Below are 27680 nucleotides of genomic sequence, written 5' to 3' on the forward strand. Positions count from 1 at the left end.
GAGCGCGGGAGACGTAGGGGCCCAGGTAACACACGCAGAGACCTGCGGGGCCGTGCCCGCCCCCAGCCAAGTGGAGGGCCAGGTGGGCTTGGCAGTTTAGCTCTTCCAGGAATTGCATCCAGGTGTGGAGAGAGGGGGCGCCTGGGAGCCTCGGCGGGCCTCTCGCCAGCCGCACCAGGGCTGCACCACGACGGAGAGAGGGCGGCGGCAGCACGCGCCCCAGGCTCGCACTGCAGGCAACTTCTCCCCGCCGGGCGGGCGGCGCAGGCGCAGGCGCAGTCGCAGTCGGGGGGCGGGGCCGGGGCCGGGGCGGGGGCGGGGCCCGGGCGGGGGCGGGGGCCGGGGCCGGGGCGGGGCCGGGGCGCCCCTCCCACTCCACCTCCCCCGCCCAGACAGGAGGACTCCTGACAGCAGCCGCGGCGATCAGCTGCTGGGGAACGGAGGAAGAGGAAGGGGCGGAGCAGTCAGGCGACTGCCGCGGGGGCTGGCCGGCTGTCCCCGGCGCTGTCCGGTCCCTGAGAGCCAGCTCCGAGACGGCGGGGTCCGGGCAGCCAAGCAGCCTGTCTAGGAGCTCGCGCAATGCCCCGCCACGCAGTATCGCCCGGCCAGGGCCACCCCAGGTCTGGACGGGAGCCGGAATCGGACCGGTCCCGGGGGTCCCCCAGACTGAGGCTCCTGTGGGTAGGCCTGGCGCTGGCCCTGCCGCACGCCCTGGTTCTCTGGGCCCCCGCCGGGGCACACCCGCTCCCCCCGCAAAGCCATCTGGCCAGGTTCGGGCGCTTAGTGCCCCAGCTCCGCAACACCTTTGGGTGGTGGAACCTCACCTGCCCAGTCTGCAAAGGCTTGTTCACCGCCATCGACTTCGGGCTGAAGGTGAGCGCTTACGGGGGCTGCCTTGGAGAAGCCAAGGGGAGCGCTGGCGGGGGCAGGGGCGAGAGAGGGGCTGGGCCTGGAGTCTGGGAGAGCAAACCTGACCGGGAGGCTGGCACCCGCTAGCCTTCACTGGGTTTGCTGTCCTACCTGTAGGGACACCCATGACTACAACTCCACCTCTACCTCCATCGTGACCTTGTGAAGAAAGGAGAGTTCAGATTGTTTGCCGGGCACTGTGCTAGCCATTTTACGCTGGTTAAATCAAACCCGTGAGGTGTTTTCATTATGGTTGTTCTCTCCACTTTACGAATGACTAGAGGCTGGGAGAGGTGAAGTCGCTTGCCCAAGGGCAGACAGCTGGCGGCTAGGGGAAGGGCTGGGTCTCCTTTCCTTGTATATCTGACTCTGAACCCCCCTTTGCCTTAAACTTGGCATCTCTAGTCCAGAGCACCAGGCCTTGTACCAGGGACTTGAATTCAGAAGCATCCAAGGGTATGGGACTCGATAGGGGTGCCTTGACCCTGATGGATTATGATGAGTGCTAGTTGGTAGGTGAGATTTGCAGTGCTCTCCAGGGCCTGCCCCTGTGTGTGTCCCCAAACTATGGACAGCCAAACTTCCCAGCCCAAGTTTCAGGGCACTGTGCAGAAGCCAGCTGGACAAGCAAAAGACCTGAAATGCCACTGCCTACTGAGCTGAAGAAGTACTGGCCCGCTGCTGCCCGAGTCACTGGGCAATCTCTGTGGGAGGCAGGGAGTGCAGTGAGGTCTCTTCACCAGGGTGGCACTGAGTCCAGCCTGGCCCCCCAATTTGGAGATAGAGGCACAAAGGGTGGTAGCCAGGGGTTGACTTGGTCTCTGTGGCTATCTCCGACCTCTCTCATCACTGGTTCTTCTCACCACAGAAGGAGCCTAGTGTGGCCTGGGTGGGCTCTATGGCCACCAAGATCTGCAATGTGCTGAAAATAGCACCGCCCACTGTGTGCCAGTCAGCTGTCCAGCTCTTTGAAGGTGACATGGTGGAAGTGTGGACACGCTCGGTGCTGAGGCCATCTGAGGCCTGTGGTCTGCTCCTGGGCTCCACCTGTGGGCACTGGGACATCTTCTCATCTTGGAACATCTCTTTGCCAGCTGTACCAAAACCTTCCCCACAGCCACCCAAGCCCCCAGCCCCAGGTGCCCCCGTTAGTCGCATCCTCTTCCTCACTGACCTGCACTGGGATCATGACTACCTGGAGGGCACAGACCCTAACTGTGAGAACCCACTGTGTTGCCGCCGGGATTCTGGCCTGCCACCTGCCTCCCGCCCAGGTGCTGGATACTGGGGAGAGTACAGCAAGTGTGACCTGCCCCTGCGGACGCTGGAGAGCCTGTTGAGTGGGCTGGGCCCTGCTGGCCCCTTTGATATGGTGTACTGGACAGGAGACATCCCAGCCCACAACGTCTGGCATCAGTCACGTCAGGACCAGCTTCGGGCCCTGACCACCGTCACAGCCCTTGTGAAGAAGTTCTTGGGGCCAGTGCCTGTGTACCCTGCTGTGGGCAACCACGAGACCACCCCTGTCAATGGCTTCCCTCCTCCCTTCATAGAGGGCAATTTCTCTTCCAGATGGCTCTATGAAGCAATGGCCAAGGCATGGGAGTCCTGGCTGCCTGATGAAGCCCTTCACACCCTCAGGTAGTTGAGGTCCCTGGAAACTCAGGAAGAGAAAAGGTGTATGATAGTGAAGGGAGCAGGGGACCTGGGCATTACCTGTGACTGTGTTAGTATGAGTCAGCTCTCCTCACTGGCCCTTCCTGATCGACCCTAACTTCCACCTCTACCCTTATAGCCAGCCACTCTCTCTCACAGGGCTGACAGCATGTCTTCTCCATGCTGGTCTGTGTCTTTGCTCATGTTGGCCCTCTCTAAAATGCACCCCCCACTCTAACATCCCAGCTTTCCCAGACCCAGATCATATTCTTTGTGAAGGGCCTTTGCTTCCTGTTCTAGCTCACTTCTATCTTTCCCCTGAACTCCTAGAGCCCTTAGTCTTCTGAGCCATTCACCTCAGTCACACCGGCCCTATAATTAGTGCTGTTTGGTCTTCAGCTAGAATGTGAGCTCCTTGATAGGAGGATGTCCTGTATGCCTCTGCCTCCACCCAAATGCTTAGCCCAGGACTGGGCATGCAGGACCAGATTATGAATGAGTGGTGACCCTTCATGTTCACTTTGTTTCAGAATTGGGGGGTTCTATGCCCTCTCCCCACGCCCTGGCCTCCGTCTCATCTCTCTCAATATGAATTTTTGTTCTCGTGAGAACTTCTGGCTCTTGATCAACTCTACAGATCCCGCTGGACAGCTCCAGTGGCTAGTGGGGGAGCTTCAGGCTGCTGAGGATCGAGGAGACAAGGTGAGGGAAGGCAGTGAGAACATGATGGAGTATGCACTGACAGAGGTTGGAGGAGAAGCAGGCCCTTCATGACCAGACTCCTATCTGGAGCCAGAGAAACTTGGTCTTCTGGAGTTTCCAACAACAGTGTTCCCTGGTTGTTCGGCTCCTGGTCCCCCTTTGAAGCCCTTTCATTCACTCCCCCTTCTCTGGCCAGCAATGCTGGCCATTGTAGGAGATGAGTTCCACCTCTTCCTGGCCAGGCTGTCTGGACCCCTCCTTGTCCTGATACCCTTCCTCTTATTTCTTTTTAAAATTTGAAGCTCTAATTGGCTTTATTGAAAAATTCATGAATCAGGCAGCTTCCCATCTAGCAAATAGAAGGCATTCTATTCTCCCTGATAACCTTCCTTAACTCTCCCTGCAGGTACATATAATTGGCCACATCCCCCCAGGGCACTGCCTGAAGAGCTGGAGCTGGAATTATTACCGGATTGTAGCCAGGTAGGAGGGAGGTGGGGAGAGGGGTAGATGAAAAGTCTGAAGGTTGGAAATTCCTTTGAGCATCTTATCATTGCTGCCACCCCATTGGGGTAGAGAGGCATTTACTTCAACATGTAGAGAAGGAAAGCATCCCATCTCTCCAGGTTGCCTCTCCCTTCCTAGAACCTTCTGAATAAAATTAGTGTCCTCCAACCAGGTATGAGAACACCTTGGCTGGTCAGTTCTTTGGCCACACCCACGTGGATGAGTTTGAGGTCTTCTATGACGAGGAGACCCTGAGCCGGCCGCTATCTGTAGCCTTCCTGGCGCCCAGTGCCACCACCTACATCGGCCTTAATCCTGGTGAGTGAGGTGGGAAGGAGTCATTGGGATAGAGGAAGCTGGTGGGATAGAGGAAGCAGAAACAGAGTCAGAGCCAAGGCTGGCAAGGGGCAGGTAGGGCATGTGACCCCTCCCTGGAGTTGCCTTGGCTCCTTCCCTCTCCAGTCAGCCCTCCTTTCTTGCAGGCTACCGTGTCTACGAGATAGATGGCAATTACCCGGGGAGCTCTCATGTGGTCCTGGATCATGAGACCTACATCCTGAACCTGACACAGGCTAATGAACCAGGAGCCGTGCCACGTTGGCAGCGTCTCTACAGGGCTCGAGAAACCTACGGACTGCCCAATGCACTGCCTGCCGCCTGGCATGACCTAGTGTACCGCATGCGGGGTGACACACAACTATTCCAGACCTTCTGGTTTCTCTACCATAAGGGCCACCCGCCCTCAGAGCCCTGTGGCATGCCCTGTCGCCTGACTATTCTATGCGCCCAGCTCTCAGCTCGCTCCGACAGCCCTGCTCTATGTCGCCATCTGGTGCCGGATGGAAGCTTCCCTGATGACCAGAGCCTGCAGCCAAGGCCACCTCTCTGCTAGGAGCCCCAGAGCCCACAGTTGGCAAAGTACAAATCTTCAGAAAGGAGCAAAAACCCCAGAGGATAGCTGTGGTAAGAAGAGTGGTGGAAGACCCCACCTCTGGGCCCCAAGAACACCAGGGAAATAGGACCTTCTTTCATGGAGCTCTGTCCGGGGCTCTGCCTCTGCCCAGCATCTAAGCTGCTCTAGGACTACTGTCTTTCATGGCTGTGGAGCAAAGGTCTAAGTTGGTATGCCCCAGCAGACCAGACAGAAGCTGTCACTTCAGGCCTGTGCTGGCCAGCCAGGAACCCTGTACTGCTGCTGTTGCCTGGTTGCCAGGCTGTTAGAATAAAGATAAGAGACTTGGACTCCAGACCCCTCTGTGACTGTCCCACTTTATTAAGCTGGGAGGGTGAGATGCCTGGGTGGCTCAGTTGGTTAAGCCTCTGACTCTTGATTTCAGCTGGAGTCACTGATCTCAGGGTCCTGGGATCAAGCCTCGGGTGGGGCTCTGTGCTCAGCTCAGAGTCTGCTTGAGATTCTCTTTCTGCCTGCCCTTGCTCTCTCTCGCTCTCGCTCTTTATCTCTCAAATAAATTAATAAAATATTTTTAAAATAATAATAAACAAATCAGGGAGGACAAGGTGGCTTTGGGAATATGATCTGAACGAGAGATCGGGGTACTACAGGTGATGGTGTGATGCAGGCACAGGAAGGCACACAGCTTAGCAGGGCAGACAGACTTTATTAGTGATATCAGTACAGCAGAGGTGCCCATGGAACGGGGGGAGGGGACCCATGCCTGAACCAGTCCCCTCCTACTGCCCCTGCCGGACCCTACCAAGATGGGGCCTGGCCTAGACCAGTTCCTCCTGCTCCACCTGAAACATGGGGGTGGAGAGCCCGGGGCTGGCCTTGCTTCTTGCTCCTCTTATCAATCCAGTATTGTCACTTCATTGCAGGGATGAGGTATCTCTCTCCCCAGCCCCTAGGCAGGGAACCCCAGCTACTGGAGTGGGGAAACTTTGGGGGGAACCTGAGGCCTAACGCTAGCCTCTAGGGCCCCTCCCTGCTCCACACCCTTGAGTTCCCTGGGGCTCAATGCAAGCAGGTGGAGGGAGGACTGAGGGCTTCAAGGGGTATGGGCCCCCAGGCGTTTGGGCTTGAGCGAACCCCACAGCGACTGAACGCCCCTGCGGACAGTCCACCCTACACGCCGGGCAACGGACTCAGCAGGGGGTGCTGGGAGGCAGGAGGTGGAGGCCTGGGAACGTGCATCCAGACACTTCTGATAGCGGAGCTGCAAAGAGGCAGGTGGGGCAGTCACTCTCCAGCCTGCCCCATGTGGAGTGGGCGTCATCACTCCACCACCCTACATGCTTACCATGCACGCAGCCTGCACAGCCTCTGAAAGGCTGGCAGCATTGGGCTCGCACCAGAACATGTGGCAGCAGAAGGAGGCTGGGCCGGCAGCCATGATGAATGCAAATGTGTGGACATCTCTGCCCACAGCCAGAAAGGAGAGGAAACGCACCCGACATTCCCCCAGCACTGCTTCCGTCTAGAGGGACAGAACCCAGTTAGGAAGGAACAGCCCAACCCTCTCTTCTACTGGCATATCCACTTACTGGCAGCTCTTCCTCAACCACCCCAGGCTCCCCTCCATGGCAAGGCATAGCCAAGCCTTCTCCCACCCTGGTCTTTACCTGCTGATGCAAGATGGTAAGAGTAGCAGGAGCCACGCTGACGTGACTTGGGGTCCACTGCTCACGGCTACTGGAGGACAGGACTGACTCCAGGGCCCCGTTTATCACATCTACCCCTGGAAGATATGGACACAAACATGACACCACTAGGGATGGGGAGAGGATGCCCCAGGGCCTTTGCTCCATGCCCATCTCACCAGTCAACAGCCCTGGATGATGCTGCACAGATACCCCTTCCTGGGTACCCTCCTCCTTGGCTTCAGTGATTTAGCACTTTCCTGGTTTCTTCCATATTGAATCCTAGGCTCGGTTTTCCTTATTTGACTCTGCCTCTTCCTTCAGCCTCCAAAATGAACTGATTCCCCAAAGCTCTGACCTCTCCACGTCCTGGCTCTCAGTGTTTGCCCACATTCAGACATTATCCTGCATCATACAACAAGGACTCCCAAATCAGCCCCTATAAGCCACACCTCTCCCACGACCCAATCTTTGTTTTGTTTTCTATCCACTTAAGGTATGTTGACTTTTGTATCCCACTGTGCATGCCAGTCATTACAGTGCACAATTTCATTTACACCTTACAACAATCTCCCAACTGATTCTTTAACCACCATTTTAGATAAGGAAACCGAAGCTTACAGTTCCTCTGCTTCTTCTCTATATTTCTAGTTTTCAGAACTAGAAGGACTGTCAAATCTTAGTTGGGTTCAGTAATTTTGGTAATTTCTATAATGTATTAAGAGGACAAGGAACAGAAGGTTCCTAGCTTTTAGATCAATCAATCAATATCCCCCTGTAACACAGTGGTTCCCTCCACTCAAACTGCTATTAAACAGTTCACTCTTGCATCCCACTTTTGCTTGCACTCAGCAGAGATGCAAGGCAGAGGAAGCACACGGCACAGTGGAGGCATGGGTTCCAGTCCCACGCTTCTCATGAATGGGCTCTGATCTACCATGTCTTCACCTTCACAACTAAGAGGTTAAACAGTGCCAACATGAAAGCATGCAGCTCTGCAGCCCACTCCAGGGCCCTCTTGCCCCTTTCAGTGCCTCTGGGTTCCCACAGGAGCAGACCACATGGACCCTTTGTGGGCAGACAAGGAAGAGGACAAATGTCTTCCTTGAAAGTCTTCCCTCATCTTGGCCTTGTTCATCTTACCTTTGGCTGGATCAAGGCCTAATTCCTCTCCTAATTATGTAAGTCCTCCAAAAACTGGCCTCATCTTAGCTGTCAAGCCTCATATTTTACTACTCCCTGAGCTTCAAATGATTTATGTAGCATTTATTAACATCTAATCTTGGCAAATGCCCTGCTAGGCAGATTGGGAATACAAAGTAAGAGAAGAGGATGCCCTCAAGGGACACAGGATGTAACTGTGGAAAAGCCTCTGTCTAGAGTGCCCTTTCCCTCTTGATTGTTTGTATGAGAAACTCCTGATTCTCATCCTTCAAGGTTCACCCAAGACCCATCCTGGAAGCCTTCCCTGCTGCAGGGCAGAGTGAGGATGCTGCTGGGACAACTACTAGCACATCTTGTAACTCCTGGAAAACCTTTTTCCACCCTGGGCTTTGGCCATCTCAAGGAGGGAAGGCAAGTTTAATTCATCTCTGTGTCCCCAATCCTAGCACAGGGCTTATCTATTATCTACTTAAGGAATTCCAGATGCTTGAGCAAATCACCCTCAAGGCAACATGGGTAAATGCAACCAAACTGGTATAACCAAGTAACCTAGGAGCCCACAGAAGGGTGAAAACACAGGCAGTTCCTGAGTGGGTCAGGTCAATTGACAAGGGCTGTGGTGTTTTTGACGTTTATTCCAGTCTATGGAAAAATCTCGAACACCATGAGTGTGGACAAGATATCAAAGCTCATGGGGCCATGGGGATGGGGCCTGACCTTGGAATGTGGGGAGAATTGGTGTGGAGGTAGGGAAAATTGTGGAGCAATGTGGCCTACAAACAGTCTGCCATATTTGGTAACAACTCAGGATTAAAACCTATTCCCTGACCCCCAGCCCTGCACTCTCAATCCCCTTTATCCTACTGTGCATTTTTCCCCGTATCATGTTGCCTTCCAACATATTACATAATTTCATTATTGTCTGTCTCTCCTGACTAAATTGTCAGCTACCTGAAGGCAAGAATCTGTCAGTTTGGTTCATTAATGTGAACCAAAAACTGAGAATAGTGCCTCACACAGATAGGCAACCTACAGATACTTGTTAAATAAATGAATGATTTATGAATGAATGCTGCAGCTTTAGGAGGAGCCAATGTTAAACTCCTGGAGGTTAAAAAGGGAGCATAAGACAAAGCAGGAAGTGAGTTTAAGAGAGTTTAGGGAGCTGACCATTGAAGTGACGGGCAGCAGAGGGGCAGTCAAGGATCGTAGACAGTTGCTTCATCATCGTGAGAACCTAAGTAAGGTGGATAGAGAGGGTGGGGGGTAGGAACTGTAACTGGAAGAAGCAACAAGGGTTTGGAAGTTGAGGGTGAAAAACAGAAAGAAATGAAAGCAAAGATGTAGGAGTCAGCCAAGCTTCCTTCCTGCTCCCCACACATTATTTTCTCACCTCTGGCTCCCTGTCTGTGGCACTGCCACTGAATCCAAGTGGAATACCAACTACCCTCTGTAAAGACAGGCCCCCTTTCAAACCCTAGCTCAATTTCCATTCTTTCTAAGAAGGGTTTCCTTATTGGATCTAAGGTGCTCGTCATTAAAGTCAGTATGGTTTGAGGGAAAGAGCAGAAAATTGAAGATGACCAGGTTTGAGCCCTAGGCCTCCCACCTCCTGGCCATGTCATTTGAGGTAAGTCTCATTCATTGTTTCATGTGTTCATTTATCCATTCATCAAACAGTTGAGTTCTTCCTAAGTATCTTTTGATGTGACACTTGACCGCCTCTTGAAGCAGTCTTTTTGCCTCCCACTTCTCTTCTTCTGCTCCCACAATCCTTGTCAATTTCCTCCTCCTCTGTCCATTAAATGCTGAGGGTCTAAAAGCTAGGCCTAGCCTCATTTCTCTTTTCACTGTGGGCTGCTTATTTTCAGGGATCAGTCTCCTCTACACTCATGGCTTTGATTACCTCTATAACCCAATAATGCCACATTTGAATCTGCAACCCAGACCTCTCCTCTGTGAATCCAACTGCCAACCTGAGTTTGTCACTCAGCTTTCCCATCAAATTTGGCATATCTGAAACCGAACTCCAATCTCCATACCAAAACTGGCCTCTTCCAATGTCTACTACCTTTACAGAATGGCATTAGTTTCCAAAGCCAGGAAGCCAGGAGTCAGCCTGAATGCCTCTGTCCCTTGTCCTACATTGTCAATCACCAAGATCTGTTGCTTCTAATTGTTTAAACGTCTCTTCAATCTGCATACTCTTCTTCAGTTCCACCATAGCCCATGATACTCTTCTTACCAGCCATAACTACTCCAAGATCCTCCTAATTGATTCCTCACATCCACCTCCACCTGCTAAACATTTTATTCCATGGTATAACCAAAGCCAACTTTTACAGAATTCAAATTTGATTATGCAAAGTATTTTCCTGAAAATTCAACTATAGCTCCATACTGATTTTAGGATGAAGAACAAATCATTAATGTGGTCCATAATGTCTGACTTGCGACCCAACTCCCAAGCCTCATCTGGCACCAATGGCCTTCTCTCAATGCCTTTGAAGTACCAAAGTGCCCTCCACTGTGGATCCACTTCTACACTGCTTAACCTGCCTGGAATGATATTCCCCTGCTTTATTCCTAGCTCCATCCCACTTTACCACATTAGCCTCAATTCATTTTTTTGATCTCAGTTTAAGTGTCATTTTCTCAAGGAAGTCTTTTCTGACTAAATGAAGTTCCTCTCTCACATAGTTTTATAGCACCTTGCTACTTTCTTTCAACGAATGACTCAATTTGTAATTACACATTTATTATTAATATGATTATTTGACTACTTTCTGTTTTGTTTTGTTTTTCTCTGCTGCAACCTTCTGTAACCTCCATGAAAGCTATGATCATTGTTCTCCCAGGACCCAGCACATGGTAAGCTTCATAGGTATTTGTTAAATGAATGAAAAATAAATAACAAGTACTGTGAAAGCACTAGAAATATAAGACAGTATCAGATAGTCTCTACTCTCAGTTTCCTTATCTACAAAATGGATATTAACATAATCCCAACCTCATAGGAACATCAAAACTTAACACGACATATAAGGAAGTACTTCATAAGCAATAAAGCATGTCACAATTATGCTCACTGCTTCCTCTTTGGATGCTCACAGCTCATGGTTAGTGCTGTAATACCCAACCCAGCTCCCAGCTGCTACCTGGTATTTCTAGTCATCTAAGACCCACCCCCTAACCCAATCAAAGCTTCTCTGTGAGATGCAAGAGTGGGTCTCCTATGTGCCTAGTTCAATGGTTCAAACTCAGTGAAGGCAGGCCAACTGCTGGTATAAGGCAGGACACAGAATGCAGATAGGACAGAGGTACAGGAGGTGGGATGCATTTTAAAGAGCAGGGGGACATCAAGCATGAGGAAGGTCTGGTAAAAAAAGGTTTTAGAAGGCAGAGGGTGGGGGCATAGCTTTGGGATCAGGATGGTGGTCCCTGGGTGAAGAAGAACATACATACCAACAGGTTTAGCAACAGGCACATTCCCCAGGTAATAGACTTGGAACTTTTGTACCAACTCATTCTTAGGTGCTGGAAATTCCACTGTGGAAAAGAAAAGGAGGATCAGCCATGGTGGCAGACCTTGCTCACTCCCAGGCCCCACCACCAGGGCATAAGCTGGATATGCACCCATCCAAGGCCCTACCTCCAGCCCTTCCCCACCTCCCTTTAACCAAAGTCCCTCCACTTATTTGATCCAAAGAATTTAGTCTCTATGTGCCCATTTTTTATCATGTCCATGTAGTAGCTTATGCCTCTTCTTGGGTCACCTCACCTTTCTAACAAAGCTGAGCTGGATCTGGCAGGGTTGTGGCACTGACCTTGGAAAGGGACATCCACCAGTTTAGAGTGGTCCAGGGAGAGTCCGTTTACCAAGCAGCGGGCATTACGCCTTTCGGCCATGATCTGAAGAGAGGAGGGGAGGAGCGAGAGAGAGTCCATTAGGGCTTCATTGCCCCAGAGTCCCCCACCCCCATTCAATGACCCCACCCACATCCTTGTAGAGCAAAGGTGCCAGCTAGTCCAGGGAGCGGAGGGGGCCGTGCCTTAGAGCAGATCTCATGCAGGCTGGTGGCGATGTTCTTGGCAGGTGCCTCACAGCGAAACACGTGGCACTTGAGCATCTGGGTCAGCTTATCGCGAGCTACGTAGGCAAAGTCCCTGTTGGGGGAGGGGTACCTCAGTGTCTCCCAGTGCCATCCAGTGCGAGGCATCATCCCTACCCCACCCATGCCCTCCCTGTCCCTCACAGCTCCTTCAGGGCTTCTGCCCTCAGGATGGTGTCCTGTGGGTGCTGCCTTCTGGCTGGTGGGTAGACAGGCAAGCATGCCGAGGTAGGGGAAAATGGGCGAGCACAGCGGGCAAGAAGGGGCAGGGCGGAATAAGGGAACTTGGGTGCTTTGAGGTATCTGGTCCTAGTGTGGGAGGAGGAATGGTCAGGGTAAATTAGGTATAAGTACCTCTCTCTGGTTCCAGCAGCATAAGAGAGGCAAAGAGTAGAGTCAGGAAGGAGGGCCCCCACTCTGACTGCCAGATGAGCCCCCACCCTAGGGTCCCAGGCACAGCTCCCACCTTCCACTGTCCCGCCCGACGCCCCAAACTCGAATGCTGACGATGGGCTGGGCATGCAGTAGGGCCTGACTCTGCGGCTCCACCAGCTTTAGTGTCTCGTCCTCCAGTTGTAGCAGCAAGTCCTTTCCCTGTGGGCCCAGGAAGCAGGCACTCAGTGGAGCCCCAGCTGGGGAGGTGACTCATCTCTGCCACCTCCAGCTCAGGGGAGGTCAGCCACAGATGTGGGGTCCTGGCCTTGGTGGTGGATCGCCCACCTTGCAGGCTTCACTCTAGTAGAGGTCACATCTGTCATCCCTTACGTGACTCCCTTTATCATCTGGTCATTGCTAGAAACCATCTCCCAAGGCCCCAACCTGGGATCACACAACAATCTCACTAGGCTGTCACTTGCAAGGGGTTGATACCTCCCTCCCCCAGCCACTGCTCAGGCAGCCCAGCTCTCCTCTCTCTCACAGCTCCCTTCCCTTCTCCACTGAACCATACCCACCAGCTCAGCCCTCACCTCCCCCCAACCCCCAGACATGGGGTCGTGCAGATTGTTTTTGTGGTAGGAAAGCTGACGGATGCAGTTGTTGACTGCCACACTGCTGCGTCCAGGGGCCAGCTCCTCCTCGGTCATCTCCACCCAGCCTAGGGAGCGCACGGCGAAACACTGCCAGATATAGAAGAGGGGGTGGGAGGTATAGGGTCTGAGCTAGAACCAGAGGACCCATAGGACACTCTCTGCTAAGAGCAGAGGAGTTCCTGACTCAGAACATGGCAGCTGGGAGGATGCTCTGAGCTAAGACTGAAAAGCTCTCCAACAGGATATAGTTGGCGGGAGGGGGATGGTCTCAGAGGAGACCCCTGCCAGCACAAGGAAGCATCTGAGTCAAGCCTGGATGGAGCCCCTGCCAAGCCACTGGGCTGCTTGAGTGAAACACTGATGTGCCTCTGGCTCAGAAACAGGGATCTATGCTAAGACTGGAAAAACTCCTAACTCAGGACCTGGAGAGCTTACTGAGACCAGAGATGCCCCCCAGAACATGACACAGGGGGTCTCCTGCACATAGAGGAGCCCCAGCCTGAGGAATAGGCATTGGTCTTAAACAAACCTTGATCCCTGGGTTGGCATTCCGTGGGGGCAGCTTCTCCTCCTCTTGGGGTAATGGCTCTGGGCTGGAGGAATATGGTAACATTTGGTACAGATGCTCAAACGTGGAGCTGTCCTAATGCCCCTCCCAGAGAGGTCTATCCCCCTGCCAGCCCACTGTATCATGCCTTCCCACTCACCTGAGGCTCTGAGCTGGGAAGGGCAATGCCCCCTCCTCAGTGTCCTTCAGTCCCAAATCCATAGGAGCCTCCTCACTGGGTTCATCCTTGGAAAGGGGAGAGAGGAGTCAGGACCAAAATGATGCCCCTTCTCCAGCTCCCCCATTGTAGAGCAGGTCCCCTCACCTTCCAAAATTCTCCATCCTCAAAGCCTTCTCTATGGGCAAAGCCTGTCCAAGTGAGCTATGAAGAGGGAGGAGCAATAAGTGGGTAGCTTATCTTGTTCTGGCAGCAACACCCCTCCACCCCTGTACAAAAAACAACAGGCCTGTGAGCTTACCTGAGACTCCTCTTGGGGGCTGCTCCCCTGTGAGGGAGAGGCCCGGCCTGGGGGCTCCCACTGGGTGGTCCCTGTTGGGATGTGCCAGTAGTAGGTCCCTGAGGTATCCTGGACCCTCATCCATCCAGCTGGCAGGTCGGAATCCGTCTCGAAGGCGTTGGGGTTCCAGAAGGAATCTGCTGGGTGGGTTGGGGGGGACTGATGAGGGTCTACCCACCCAACAAGCATACAGTAGGTACTTATGCCAATCCCCTCGTGGAGATCCCATGGTGGACAGGAAGGGATGGGGGAAGGGTTCCAGCACAAAGTTCCTGCTTCCTCCGAGAGCTTGCAGTCGGGAGCCACAACATGGGGGACCACCAGCAGGGGACATGACTCAGGTCTCCTCCTGGACCCTGCTCCTGGCTAATGTGCCCACATAGAGGGAAGGAGGAAGACAGAGAGAGGAGAAGGAGGCTGGGTGACCCTAACTGACCTCCTATCATATATGCCCATATCTCAGGCACACACACACTTGTCAGCTCTTGCACACACACGTGCACTCAAACACACAACACATATAAGCCCTACTACACACCTGTGCAGCCACCACAAACACAAGGGTGTACACACACAGAAAATACCAGCAGAGACGGTGGGTATCACAGGTGCACACACATGTGCAGGGGCAAACACACATACAACCCAACTCCAGCCATACCTTAACGAAGTCACCATACAGAGGTATGCACACACACGGTTATATGTATCAGCTCCTACCACATGTGTGCAGAGACCACACCCACAACAACCCCCAACACATGTGTGGGTACCACACAGATAGTGAATGCACACTCAGTCAACCTCTGCCTCGTGTGTGCAGATACCACACACACTCACACCTTGACCCCTGCCACACACAGATGCAGGCAAACGTCTTATGCACATGCACGTATACCTGTGACATACACCCCTCTTCTTCCAGCAGAGCCACACCACTCCAGCCCTGTAACCCAGCTTATGCCTCCTCTGCCTCTCCTCCCTACCCAGCCCCACCTCATATTCTGCCCAGCCTCATGCTACCCCTCACCTGGGCTGCTGTCCTGAAGGATGATGGCCAGGAAAAAGTCCTGGGAGAACATGGCGCTGGTTCCCAGCCCCTCCTGCCTCCACCCTCCCTCCTCACAGCCCCTCCAGCCCAGCCAGCTGGGCTCACAGCCTGGTGCTGGGCTGCAGAGAAAAGCTCATCCCGCCCCCTTCTCACCAGGGCAGAGCGCCTGCCAGGCAAGATCCTCCCCCGCCTGGCGCTCACTAAGGAGGGGCCAGGACCACCATGGGACCTCCGTGGGGGGGGGGGAATAGAGGGTCCTCATAAGACCCTAGCCCTTCCTGCCCACATTTCTTCTTTCTAATCCTGACTCCCCTCCCCCAATTCTGAATCTCCATCCCACCCCGTAATGGGCATCAGAGTGCCACAGTCAAACCTAGTCTGGAGGACACCAGGAAACTCAGCCCCTCAGGAATACCTCAGCCACCTGGGGCCCTGCAAAGACTAGCTCTCAGCACAAAAAGGGTGTGGCTTCAGAGCTCCCGGGGATCCCTCCCCTGCCCAGGACCTGCCCTGCAGTTTGAGCCCAAAAGTGGGCCTTGAAGGCTGGGCCCCAGCAAGCTTGAGGCTGGGCTTGGGGCTTCCCTGCACAGCCCCCCTCACCTGCCAGGGCCCAGCTAGGCTGCAGCGTCTCCTCGGCAACCGCAGCACCAGGACGGTTGGGAGCGCCCAGACTGCTGACGTGCTTCCCGTTACCAGGGAAACCAGGAATCCTGACTGGTCCAAGAGGCAGCACTGAGGATACAGGCAGTCCCCAGACCCAGGCTGCTGGGCAACCAGGCACACAGAGGGGCTGGGAGCAGGTGTGGTCACCCAAGGTGGCCGCACACCTGATGCAAGCAAGATTCCTCACCACCCTGTTTGCAAATGAGGTAGGCCCATGGAGGAGGGGCTCTTGCCTGTTCAGCCTTCTAGGTAGCCATTATCACCTCTTCTCTCTCCACCCTGCCTTCATCTCAGACCCCAGGGAATTAAAATGCCTGCTCTTCCCCAGGGACCCTCCAGTGCCTTCCGGGCTCTCCTGTGGAACCTTTCAGGAGCACCAACAGCAAGAGCAACCGTGCCCTCCACAGACATACCCTTCTTCATGAAGGGTCACACACCTCTTGAATCTGGGGACCAATTCACCATCTTCTGACTGAGTCACACACCAATCCATCTGCCATCCCTGTTAGCCTGTACCTTCCTGCTTCAAAGAGCTTCATCCTTCCGATCTGTCCTGGAGGGGCGGGCTGCTCTCCCCCTCTGACCATCTGGGAGGCCCTTCTGGAGCCTGGCACATCTCCCTCCAAGCACAGCCCCACTAAGGCCTTTGCCACGCCACATGCACACATTTATTCAGGAATGTACATCTTCACTCCTGCATCGACTCATTCAGGCACTGACGCACGAATTCAAAGGTTTGTGCATCATTCATTCATCTGTGCATGCCGTCATGGTGAAACAGGTATAGCCATTTGCTCGGGAGTCAGTGAGTCACATAATGCTCTTTCCTCTTCTCCATCCCCATGTCACTACAGTAGTTCAAGCTTCTCCCTTTTACCTGGAATTCTTACCTGGATCACAGCAACAGCCTCACAGGTGGGCTCCCTCCTCCAGCCTAGTCTCCTCCAATGTGGACTGCACGCTACAGCCCACATGATTGTTTCAAAATGCTGAACTATTCTCTACCTTAGTAATCTTAATTATTTTCTCTTGCCCTCAGGATAGAACTCAAACTCCTCCCGGGGTGTGTGTGCTGTTATGAGCCTCTAACCTTCTGCCTTCGAGCCTTATTTCTGATCACCAGCCCCCACGCCCCTTGTCTCTCTCTCCCTGCTCTTCATGCCCCTCATCCTCTACAAGCCCAGCCTCCTTCCCTCAGGTTTCACCTAACTATCACCCACTCCTTCTTCAGGCCTGCATGTAAAGGTCACATATCAAAACTGACCCACCCCCTCACCCCCATGCACACAGGCTGAGTGCCCTCCTGCACATCTTCCATCCCAGTGCTCACCATGCGGATCAGAGCTGCCCGTCTCTCTCTGTACCCCCTAGACTGTGAGCGCCATGAGGACAGGAACCTCTGTCCCTTGTGCTATGCCTTCTCAGCATTTAGGACAAGGTCTGGCACTGAGTATGAACTCAACACAGGTAGTAAAGTTCATTCACTCTTCCATTCATTCATTTATTCAATCAACAACTCTGTGGAGATCCTAGGCTGGGAAGGACAAAATAACTTTTGCCCAATGCTACTCCATTCCTACAGGAACCCAGACCTCCTCCATGGCCTTCATGATCACAGCACCACAATTACAAAAGAGTAAGCAGTGACTCAACCCTTTCCGAGGCTGGCCCCACCCCACTCCCTCCACTTTCCATAGCCTCCACCAGAGCTTGATCCTTGGCTGTCCTCTCTCGCTGAGGTTGATGCCTGTGCCCAGCAGGCCCTTCCCACTTCTTTGGCAGTTCTGGTCTCCTTCTCCCAGACGGCTCACATGTGCAGCTACTACAGCGACCACCCCAGCAGCCCCTGGACCAATCAGGCTCTCCAGTATCTGGCCTCTGTCTCATACCCCACAGCTAGGGCAGAAGTTCCAAACTAGCAACCTACAGACAAATACAAGACTCAGATTTTGTGTGGCCTGCATGGTACTTTGTAAAAAAACAGAACTGGCTGCTAACATTTAGAAATTGGGCTATTTCACATCAATGTCCAGTTTTTGGTTTTCCTTGAAAAGTGGCATGAACTGACTGGATGACATTTCCCCCCCATGCAACCCTATAGATAACCAGCTGGAATGAAGTAGCAGCTGCTCCTTTAAAAGGAGGTCCAAACAATGACCATCGAAGGCTACTAACATCACAGAAAAGAGAAGCAACCAGACTTTGCCTTTGATAAAAGTACTCAATACCACCTATGAAACGTTCTTGCAAAAGCAACACACACACACACACACACAAAAAAAAACCTCTCAAATCCAAATCTGATCAAGGCTCTAGAACTCACTACCAAATCTGCAGGAAATCTAGGGGAAGAGAAACCTGCTCAATGCCACCACAGGGAGAGTCTACAAATCCAGACTCTGGAAAACCCAAGATAAATAACACTGTGTCTCTAATTTAAAACAACACTCTGCAAGCAAAAATAAAGAGAGACAGACGGAGGAATGGAAGCATGACATACAGACCCAAAGAAACTTTAAGATACACATCCACCATGGAAAGGTCTCCAACTAACTGGTTATTGATCCAAATAATCAAAACTTTAAATAGCAGGATGTGTGTGTGTGTGGGGGGGGGCGGTCATTTATTAAACAATTAGGAAATTATAAACATTGACTGGATATTTGATAATATTAAGAAGTTATTGCTGAATTTTTGTACTAATGATAATGGTTTTGTGAAAATTTTTAGAAGAATTTTGTTGTTTAGAAATGCATGAGTAAACAAACACTTATGGATTTGAGTGTCTGCTTTGAAATAGGCTAGGACCCAAGAGTAGGTCAGGGTATAGATGCAGCAAAATTAGTCATGTGTTGGTCACTATTAAAATGGAGTCATGGATAAATTGGGCTCATTATTCTATTCTCTCTACTTTTCTAGATGTTTGAAAATATCCATGTTAAGTTTTTGGAAAGGGGATGCTGTACTGCCTTTGGCTCACCTGCATGAACTACATGCTCCCCTGCAAAGGCTCCACAGTTTGGGGTCTGGTATGGTGCCTGCTGCCAGGTGCCCACCCGAGTCTTTCCTAATCTTTACTTATCTTCCAATCCAGAAAACTCTGGGCTTGTAGCTACAACCCATTATCTCTGTCCTCTGTTGCTCAGCTCTGTCTGCATCTCTATGTGACATCAGGAAATACGGAAATTCAATTTATTTAAATGGGACACATTTAATGATCAGTCCTTGGAGTCCAATACCTATTGTCCCCTCTTGCCCACCCCACAAAGATGGATATATTCATTCTTTCTTCTTTTATTTCCTAATTTTTAGTTAGTATTCTATTCCTGATACAAAGAATACAAAACGGTATCCTTACAAAGCCCAGAGTAGTGCTCTGCACACAACCGACCTCAGTCTTTCCAAGTAGACATCTGTGGGGAGGTGCTGCTGTTGCCTCCAGATCTGGCCTGTTAAAAGCTGACTTAAGTCAGCTCATCTGGCTCATCGTGCTGTGTGCATCAGTGGCAGGATAGGCAAGGACAAGAGCTCAGGTCTAGACTCAGTTCTACTATGATCCCAGACTGTCTGTGGCTTGGAAAAGCTACTTAACCTCTCCAGGCCTACTATGTATGATGTATGGGCATCATAAGAGCATCTAACTCACAGTATGACTGTGAGGATGGAATACAATTAATAATAAGCATAGGGCAGTACCTGGTAAGTGCTCCATAAATGCACCTAAGTCCACCGTCCATCAGTGTGTGCATGATGGATGAACCTAGCAACTTGTGCAAACACTCTGAATATCAGGAATGGTTTCATCCAGGAAAACCTGGATATGGCCTGCTGAGGACTATTAGGACACCAGCTCTGTGGCTCATGTCTGGGCTGGCCCTGACATTGATTTGGAGAGGCCTGACCCCTGTCCACTTGCCCTCCCGGATCCCCCATGTCAAGCTCCATAAAGTACCTGTGTCCTCTGGGGAGCCGTAGGAGGGGCTGCCCTGGGATAAGGTAGCCCAGCTGGAGTCCTCATCACTGGCTGCACTGTTCCGCATGCCAAACAGGAGGCTGGCACTCTTGCTGTGTTCTCGGGGACCGTCTGCAAGGGCCTGGGGTCTGGGGGGCACCTCCACACTCTCCGGGGGCTCGGGCAGCCCTTGGGGAGAAGACAAGTCCTCCTCCTCCTCCTCTTCGTCCTCTTCCTCATCATCCTCCTCAGCCTCCCCTGCCGCCTTCTCCTCTCCTTCATCTGGCCCGTGCTCTTGGGTGCTGATGATCAGGCCAGATCCTCGGAGCCCTCTGTTGGCTGCATTGTGGGCGGAGAGCTCCAGCTCAGAGTACAGGTGCATCAGGCCTTTGGGGCCCAAGGGTGCCATCTCAGGCTCCTGACTGGCCTCCTCTGCCAGGGTCAAGGTCACGTTGCGGTTCTGGTCACGATGGGCTGTGGCAGCCCGCCGGAGCTGGTTCTGGCCCTCTTTTAGCCATTTGGCATTGGCAGGGCCTGGCTCAGGCCCACCACCCTCCCCCATGGCACTGCGCAGGTCCTTGGGTCCCACAGCCGTAGCCTGCAGCTTGGAGTTGAGCAGCTGGTTGTGGGCAGTGTGCAGGGGCAGGGGTAGGCTCAGGGCAGGGCCTCCGTGGCTGTTGGCATTAATGGCCGACTGGCTCAGTGACGATGGAACAGACATGGCCTTGGCAGATCCTGTGGGGTGAGGATAGGAGACTGTGGTTGAGCCTCCAGGTCAAGACAGCAGCACCCCTGCTTCTGCCTGGGGCTGTGCTCCGTACCTCGTCATCTCCCTTATGCTCAGCAGACTAGCACCCACTGCTGTATCCTGAGAGCTATTTTCCCATGACAATGACTAGGCTCAACTCCTGTCCCCCCACACCACCACCCACTCAACCACCATCTCCACCAAAGGCTAGGGCCAGGCCTACAATCCACCCCAGCCCCAAATCCCCAGCCCTGAGCTTTCTGAGACAGCACAGCCAGCCCCTGCTTTGCCTTCAATCCCAACAGCAGAGCTTCCACACAATGGCTCTCTGTGCATCCCCACCCCCACTTATCTGACCGGGGCTTACTGTGCCAGGGACCCAGCTGGTGTGGGACTGGCTCATGTGTTCTGGGACTGGACACTGACTGCCCTCTTCCTCTTGCCACGTTGCTATCCACAACTTCCTACTGTGAGCTCCCTAGGCAGTGTTCCTATCACAACCAGCCCCTAAGCCCAGGCCTACTAGGGACTGTGAGAATAGGAGAGAATGAGCTGTAGACCATCAAGGGCGTGGACCTGGGAAGGAAGGTCACAAAGGAAAGACCTTCAGCCTCAATTCGTGAATTGAATTGGCCAGTTGAAGCTACATCTTGATGACTGTTACTATAAAGTATCTTACTTTGGACACCACTCCACCTGCCAGGCCCTATAATGCCTCATGCCTCAATCAACAGGAGCTTTTGACCTGTACTCTCCAGCCCTTTATGTCTTGATCCAAATGTCATCTTCTCAGTGAGGCTTTCCCTGACACCCTTTTAAAACTGCAAGCCACCATGCCCTCTCTCAGCAACACGCAAACCTTCCCTAGTGCCTAGCACCATCTGTCAAGCTATTTATCAATATTATTACCACTATTTGTTTAATCATTGTCTCCCCATGACTGCAATTTCAGTTCCATGGTGGAAGATTTTGTCTTTTTTTTTTTTTTTCTTTTCAATACAATATGCCTAGACCGTAACAAACCCTGGCACAGAACAGGAATTCAATAAATATTTGTTGAATGAATGTGTAAGTCTGCTCTCCTATCTCCTCCAGGCCCGATTTTAGCATCTCCTCTGCCAGTTGCAGGAAACACATTTTGGTCATGTCACTGTGTCTCAACCACTACTCGTGGTGGCCCAAACAAATCCCATCTGCTGCAGGTGAGGGGATCTCCTGTTCCACAGTGACAGCCCTCCCCAACTTCCTGCCCCTTGGCCCCTCTCTCATTACAACCCCTTTGTGGAACACCTTCACTGCCTAAATATCCTTACCCAGTGATCCCATCAAGGCCTCCTTCCATCCTCACCTTCTACTGCTCTAGTGTCCTCCTTCCCTGACTGTCACTGTAAAGTGCTTACTCCCTGGACCCTCACTGTCACCACCTCACAGGCCATCCTCCCTGACCAAGTCTTTCTCATCCTGGCCCTCTTAGCTCCGTGTCGCCTTCCACTTGTCCCATCCCCTCTCTGAGTCCTCTCTTCCTCCTCAACCCTTCTCTTCAGCACACCACTCTGTCTCACTGGCTGCCCCTCACTGCATACCTCTCTCTCTGACTCCCACCGTGTGGTTCTTTCTCCCCCATTTCTCACCTGAGCGTTCTCTCTCCCCCCTAGCCCCCACTGAAGAGTTCCATCTCCCCTGACCCCCTGTCCTGGTTCTCCCTGCACCTCGGGGTAGCTCTCAGCTCTGAGCACACATTGCCAGTGAGGTGCTTTAGGCTGTCTGACCAAGGCTCTGCTGTGCCTCAGGTACAGCACATGGTCCTGGGGCAGGAGCCATAGTTTGCTTTTCCATCATGCCTAGCTCCTCAAACCCTAGCACAACACTGTGCACACTTCCGTGACCTGGATGAAAAAATGTTCCTGTGTGTCTGCCTCATGTGGAACTGCAGATCTGCCTGGTGTGGCTCCACCTGGGTAATAAGCAAACTCATGGTCACTGGCATAAACAAGAAAAATAAACAGCTCTGCCACTACCTAGAACCACAGTAATCTTCCAAAAATGGAAACCAGATTGTGTCACTCCCCAGTTGGAAAATTTAGATGGCTCACTGCTACCTTCAGAATAAGATCTGTGCTCACTAGCAGGACACCGAGAGCCTCCTTGAGCCAATCCCTATGACCTCTCAGACCTCCTCCCCCTTCCCTGCCTCTTTCACACTTTACATTCCAGCTTCACAAAATATGGCAGATTCTAGAACATGTCACACCCTGACAGCCCTGGCTCTTTGTTTACAGTGCTCCCCCCGCTTGGAATCCTGTCTCCCTGAGTGAGAACCTCTGCTCATGTTTCAAAACTTGGCTTGGCAGGCACAGCTTCTGAGCAGTGAGGCTTTCCTGTTCCGTTTTCTCTCTTTTTTGCTCAGGGGACCATTCCCTCCTCCATGTCTCATGATACCCAATGCCCCATTCCCTCCAAACACCCGAGACTGTCTTATTCGACTTCACATTCCCATTACCAAGGAGTGTGCGTGGTGTGTGTGCCACACAGTGGAGCCTCGATGTGGACAGAAGGGAAGGATGGAGGGAACAGACAACGTGTGCCCAGAGCTGAGAGCTACCCTGAGGTGCTCTCAGGGGGTAAGAGGGATTTGGAGGCTGAGACTAGTGGGAGCAGACACTGAGACAAACCTGTGCGGCCCCATGGGCTGCAAGTGGGCAATAGGAGTATTAGAGAGGCTGCTGGAGAATGATGAAGGGTACCTGAGAAGGCAGGAGGTCCCAGAGCAGTAAGGACCAAGATCTGGGACAAAGGGAGGGAGGGAATTAGTGTACACTGACGTCTTGACTTGAAGGCTGTTCCACAGTGGCATCCCCATTGAGTTTCAGGATGTGAAGACCCTGTGACTATGGCAAGCTGAGAGGATCACAGAGACGATGAGTCCTTCTCTGAAGCAGCAGTGTATGGAGCCAGGTTTTTAAGAGGTCAGGATGGTATTGACCTCCTTAGCACTTGGAGGTGTGATCTGGGAAAGGCACATACACTGTGAGGCTGGGACAGTGAAGAGCCAGATCAACTCCAAGGCAGCCCTGTCCCTCTGGTCACCAGGGCAGAAAGTACTGGGGGAGAAATGCAGAAGCTCTGTTGTGAACAAGCACTGAAACCTAAGTTCCTGGTTCAAGGCATTGTATGGCACCATCACCTAACTTTTTGAGGTCAAAGGATAACCAGCGGCCCAGGATCCTCAAGAAGGGGCACTCATTTTGGGGTTAGGTGTACCTGAAGCCTCTCAAAGGACGGAAAGAGCCACATGGATTCTGGCTCAAGGCAAGGAGCTAAGAGTGGCCACTAAGTGTGAAGGGGCTCAGATTGACTGCAGGGATGGGGGTACATCCTACTCAAGATCAAGAGTCCTCTAACCTGACAGCTTACTATTTGCAAGGCACTGTGCTAGGCATGGGGAAGAGTGATGAATTATGAAGAAATGGTCCCTCCCGGAATATAAATAATAGTGAAAGGGAATATAGGGGAAGGGAGAAGAAATGTGTGGGAAATATCAGAAAGGGACACAGAACATAAAGACTCCTAACTCTGGGAAACGAACTGGGGGTGGTGGAAGGGGAGGAGGGCAGGGGGTGGGGGTGAGTGGGTGATGGGCACTGAGGGGGGCACTTGACGGGATGAGCACTGGGTGTTATTCTGTATGTTGGTAAACTGAACACCAATAAAAATTATTTTATTAAAAATAAATAAATAAATAAAATCTCTAAATCTTGAGAAAAAAAAAAAGAAATGGTCCCTCCCCAGTGGAGTACACAGTATAGCAGGGAAACCACCCCTTACAATGCAGTGTAGTGCCAGGGTCTGGACGGTCCCTGGCACCGATAAGCACTCCCTATTTGTTGAATAAATGATGGAGTATGATGGGGGGAGGAACAGGGGGCACTACAGGAGTCTGAGTTGTACTCTAGCCCAGACATCAGCAAGGAGCTGCTCAAGGAAAGACTTTTAAGTTGAGACAAGAGCACAACTCTCCTTGGACCACCTGGTGCACCACCCCTCCCTCCCAGAGGAAGACCTCCCCCTCCTCCTTCCCAGAGGAAATGGAATGGATTGGGGAATGTCCACAAACACTAATTTGCTGACCTCGGCACCTATCCTTTTATCCTTCTTCCTAAGACCAACTGCTTCATCTCTTAATTGGTTCCTTCCTTTCATGCCTTTCCAGGAATTTTATACCACTGTTCACCCATTTTCTCTTCTAAATAATCAACCTCTCCTTCTCAATGGGATCTACTATCTACCAACTTAAAAGCAGAATGTGTCTTGACCAATGGTCCTCCAGTGCCACTAGCTGCTCTTTCTCTCTCCCCATCCAGCTCAAGCAAACCTCTTGAAAGAGCTGTCTCTACTCACTGTTATCATTTCCTCACCTCGCGCTCAATGCTCAACCTCTCCAATCAATCCTGCTTTCACTCCCAGAATGTCTCAGCAACAGCTCTTGCCAAGGTCAGCAGGACCCTGTGTCATCTAATCCAACCCGCACATCATCTTGGTTCTACTCTCAGCACTACTTGAACCCTGCCTCCCATCCAACTTTCACTCGTGGCTTCCCTGTACTACATCTCCCGGTTTTCTTCCTACATACTCTAGTTCCAGTCCAGTGTCTTCTTAGACCCTTATGCTGGCTCACCTTCCTCTATCAGCTGTTACATGCTGATATTTCTCATGGCTTGTTCTTAGGCCCTTTTCTCTTTCTCATTGAATATTCAAGATAAATATTTATTTGTGCCCACAGCTTCCGGTGCATATTTCAAAATTTACATCTCCATTTCAGACCCCTCGTCCAAGCTCCAGACGTGTACATTCAACTTCCTATTCAGCATCTCCACCTGGATGTCTCAAAGGACTCTCAAACAAACATGCCTGCTTATGTTTCTCTCTGCCATACATTTACTGGTCCTCTTTCAGGATCCTGGTTTATGGAGTAATATAACCACCCATCCCGTTGTGCAAAACAGAAGCAGGGGGTAGCATCCTTAACGCTACTGCCTCCCTGCCTCCCTCACTCCCCACATTTAACCCCAGATACTGAAAATTTCCTCTCTGAGGAAAACGTCTGAACTTCATCTATTCTCCACATCCACTACCATCACAATCTTCACCAAGGACAAAGATCTTAAGATCAAAATTATTAACATGGCCTAAACTGTCATGCTCAGTGTGGCCTCTGCCAGCTTCAGCACTCTGCTCTCCAGCCTTACTGGCCTTCTCGATTCCTAGAAGACATCATGCTCTCTCCTTCCACAAGGCGTTTTGCAGGTGATTCTTTTCCCTTCTGCTAACCTGCAGCCTAAATAACTCGAACTTACCCTTTACATCTTCGTTCAAATGTCAGGTTCTCAGAGAAGCCTTCCTTGGCCCTCTCTCTCTACACCTCCCAGACCAATTTAGCTTGTGCTCTTATGTAGTCTCAAGGCACTATCCACCATCCGCTTCATGGTATTTATTACACTTGTCATTTTATTCTTATCTGATTCCCTCCTGGATTATGAGACAAGATCTCAGTCTATTTTGTTCATAGTTATATCTTCAGTGCCTAACACAGTATCTAATATATGAAAGGTGCTCAAAGTATATTTGTTGAATGAATAAATGATCAGATAGATGCATTGAAAAAAAAAAGATCACATTGTGTTGAGAGTATTTAAGGGGAGGTAGACAAGAGAGTATGATGTTAGAGCAATGAGGGAAAAAAAGAGTTTTGGCTTAGGTTAAATTTGGTAGCAGTCAGGATGGAGCACAACGAATGGATTTGAAAAATATTTAGGTAGCGGATGTGACAAAATTTGGTGACATGAGATGGAGAGTGTGAGGGAGAGAGGTTAATCTAAAATGTTGCCCAGGATTCCAGCTTGGATAACTGATTGGAAAGTAGCCATTTCCGAGAGCTGAAGGAAGAACAGATTTGGAAGAAGGGTGGAGAGGGAACGCAGGGAAGGTAATTCAGCTTGGGATCTGTAGGTATGGAATTTCTGTCGAACTTCAATGGAGATGTCATGAGGGCAGCTGAATCTGGAGTTCAGAAAAGAGGTCTGAGCCAGATATATACATATATATATATATGTATGTGTATATATATATATATATCTCTCTGAGAATCACTAACAGATATATATATGAAATTTGAAGGCTTGGGAGTGAATAAAATACCAGAGGAGAAAGTACAGAACGAAAGAGCACAGCTCAGGATGGAAACAAGAGCTTTACCAACATCTAAAGGGAGGGGAAGGAGGTAGCAAATGAGACCACGAAGGAGCAGACAATGCCAATGCCGGACAAGAGAAACCAGAAAAAATGCTTCCAGGAGCGTCAACACACACCACTGAATACTACTGAAAGGAAAGGGGGATAACAGGAAGGTGTCCATTGGAGTCGGACACATGGAGGTCTCCGGTGACCTTGGCTCCAGCAGTGTCAGTGGGTGTCAGGGACAGAGACCAAATGAAGTGGTTTTAAGAATGAATGGGAAGTGAGGACATGACAGCAAGTGCAGGCAAGGTTTGGGCTTTGAAAGAGTAGAGGGAGATGGGACTATGCTGGAGAGGCTGGGAATGCGAGAAATGCACAGGCAGAGGCAAAACGGGATTCGGAATAACCTCTGAATTGGCGGTTGGAGAACTGCTCTCCATGAGTGCTTCTGCTGGCGCGAGGCCTCCTGGCTAAGCCGGGGACGCGGTGGGCCCCAGGGCACACCCCTCGGTCGCCGAGGGCAACTGAATGCGGCTTGACAGACTCCAGGCCCGGGACCCTGCAGAAATCCGCGAGGGCCCTGCCTTCCTCGCCCCACGTCCCACGCCAGCCCCTTCCCCTCCCCCATCGCCCCTCGCTGCGTGGCCCCCAGACTCGCTCCCCTCCAGCCCCGAGGGGCAAGAGGTAAATAAAGGTCGGGGAGGGGGTCTTGTGAGGACCGAGGTGGCGCCTGCAAGGTGGGGGTGGGGGACTGGACGACGGTCCGAACGCGCGCGGCGGGGGTACCGCCCGCGGGGATGTGGCCTGACCAGGGCCCCCCAGGCCGCCGCGGGGAAGGGGCTGCGGGGTCCGCTGCCCGCAGAGGGGGGTCGGGATCCGGCGTCCGGGGCTAGGCCCGGGGCTGGGGCAGCTCCTACCTGCGCGGGGAGGCCCCAGGCCCAGGTGGCGGAGGTGGCTCAGGCTGCGGGGCTCCGGCTCCGCGGCGCCTTCTCCATCACAACATCCCCCGCCCTGGAGCGCGCGGGCCGCGGGGCCGCGCCCCGAGCAGCGGAGGCGCGCGCCGGGCGGCGTGGGGGGGAGGGGGGAGGGGGCGGGGGGCCGCCATCTTGGGCCGCGCGCGGGCGCGAGCGCGCGAGCCCGTCGCAGAGGGCGCTCGCCGCAGCTCCCCCGAGGGCCCCACCCTGCGGACCCCGGCCCTCAGCCCCCGGGGCCCAGAGCGCTGCCGCCGCCCGGCCCGGCCCCGCCCTCCGCCGCGAGGCCGCGGACTCAGCGAGCGCGCCCCGCAGGG

The 27680-nt window shown here is 52.4% G+C and overlaps 2 protein-coding genes and 1 long non-coding RNA gene across 11 annotated transcripts; 2 read left to right on the plus strand and 1 right to left on the minus strand.

Moving 5' to 3' along the window:
* The first annotated feature begins 396 nt into the window (after window positions 1-396).
* Window positions 397-5023, plus strand: SMPD1 (sphingomyelin phosphodiesterase 1). Its single transcript, XM_038568897.1, has 6 exons — window positions 397-873; window positions 1778-2550; window positions 3096-3267; window positions 3674-3750; window positions 3947-4092; window positions 4257-5023. Exons 1-6 carry the CDS (start codon window positions 580-582, stop codon window positions 4664-4666), a joined length of 1872 nt encoding a protein of 623 aa, XP_038424825.1. The 5' UTR covers window positions 397-579; the 3' UTR covers window positions 4667-5023.
* Window positions 5024-5373: 350 nt separating this feature from the next.
* On the minus strand, window positions 5374-27441 carry APBB1 (amyloid beta precursor protein binding family B member 1). Of its 9 annotated transcripts, none has more exons than XM_038568889.1 (15): window positions 27310-27441; window positions 19411-20145; window positions 13706-13881; window positions 13552-13608; window positions 13387-13472; window positions 13209-13272; window positions 12617-12766; window positions 12115-12242; window positions 12003-12008; window positions 11589-11703; window positions 11364-11448; window positions 11002-11085; window positions 6355-6470; window positions 6033-6209; window positions 5374-5948 (listed from the first exon to the last, which is right to left on the minus strand). In XM_038568889.1, the coding sequence occupies exons 2-15, from the start codon at window positions 20129-20131 to the stop codon at window positions 5781-5783; spliced, it is 2133 nt and encodes a 710-aa protein (XP_038424817.1). In that variant the 5' UTR covers window positions 20132-20145; window positions 27310-27441; the 3' UTR covers window positions 5374-5780. The 9 variants fall into 9 exon arrangements, with proteins under 9 accessions (XP_038424817.1, XP_038424815.1, XP_038424816.1 ...); XM_038568887.1 differs by having other exon boundaries at window positions 13706-13884; XM_038568888.1 differs by lacking the exon at window positions 27310-27441 and adding an exon at window positions 26800-26823 and having other exon boundaries at window positions 13706-13884.
* On the plus strand, window positions 15504-17763 carry LOC111091543. The gene is made up of 2 exons (XR_005375707.1): window positions 15504-15664; window positions 17560-17763. It is a non-coding gene; the product is annotated as an uncharacterized LOC111091543 (long non-coding RNA).
* Window positions 27442-27680: the final 239 nt, after the last annotated feature.

This window comes from Canis lupus, chromosome 21 (assembly GCF_011100685.1).
Source record: "Canis lupus familiaris isolate Mischka breed German Shepherd chromosome 21, alternate assembly UU_Cfam_GSD_1.0, whole genome shotgun sequence".
NCBI lineage: Eukaryota > Metazoa > Chordata > Mammalia > Carnivora > Canidae > Canis > Canis lupus.

Excerpts from the sequence above, each read along its gene's own strand:
- APBB1 (XM_038568887.1), bottom strand. The coding sequence starts at position 20,131 with ATGTCTGTTCCATCGTCACTGAGCCAGTCGGCCATTAATGCCAACAGC. Across the intron at positions 12,243-12,616 it reads TGTCTGGGGGTTGGGGGGAG|GGAAAGGACTTGCTGCTACA; the intron begins GTGAGGGCTGAG and ends CTGGGCCCACAG. Across the intron at positions 6,471-11,001 it reads GCCTGTTGCTAAACCTGTTG|GGGTAGATGTGATAAACGGG; the intron begins GTATGTATGTTC and ends CATATCTTCCAG.
- SMPD1 (XM_038568897.1), top strand. The coding sequence starts at position 580 with ATGCCCCGCCACGCAGTATCGCCCGGCCAGGGCCACCCCAGGTCTGGA. Across the intron at positions 874-1,777 it reads CCATCGACTTCGGGCTGAAG|AAGGAGCCTAGTGTGGCCTG; the intron begins GTGAGCGCTTAC and ends TTCTCACCACAG. Across the intron at positions 3,268-3,673 it reads CTGAGGATCGAGGAGACAAG|GTACATATAATTGGCCACAT; the intron begins GTGAGGGAAGGC and ends CTCTCCCTGCAG.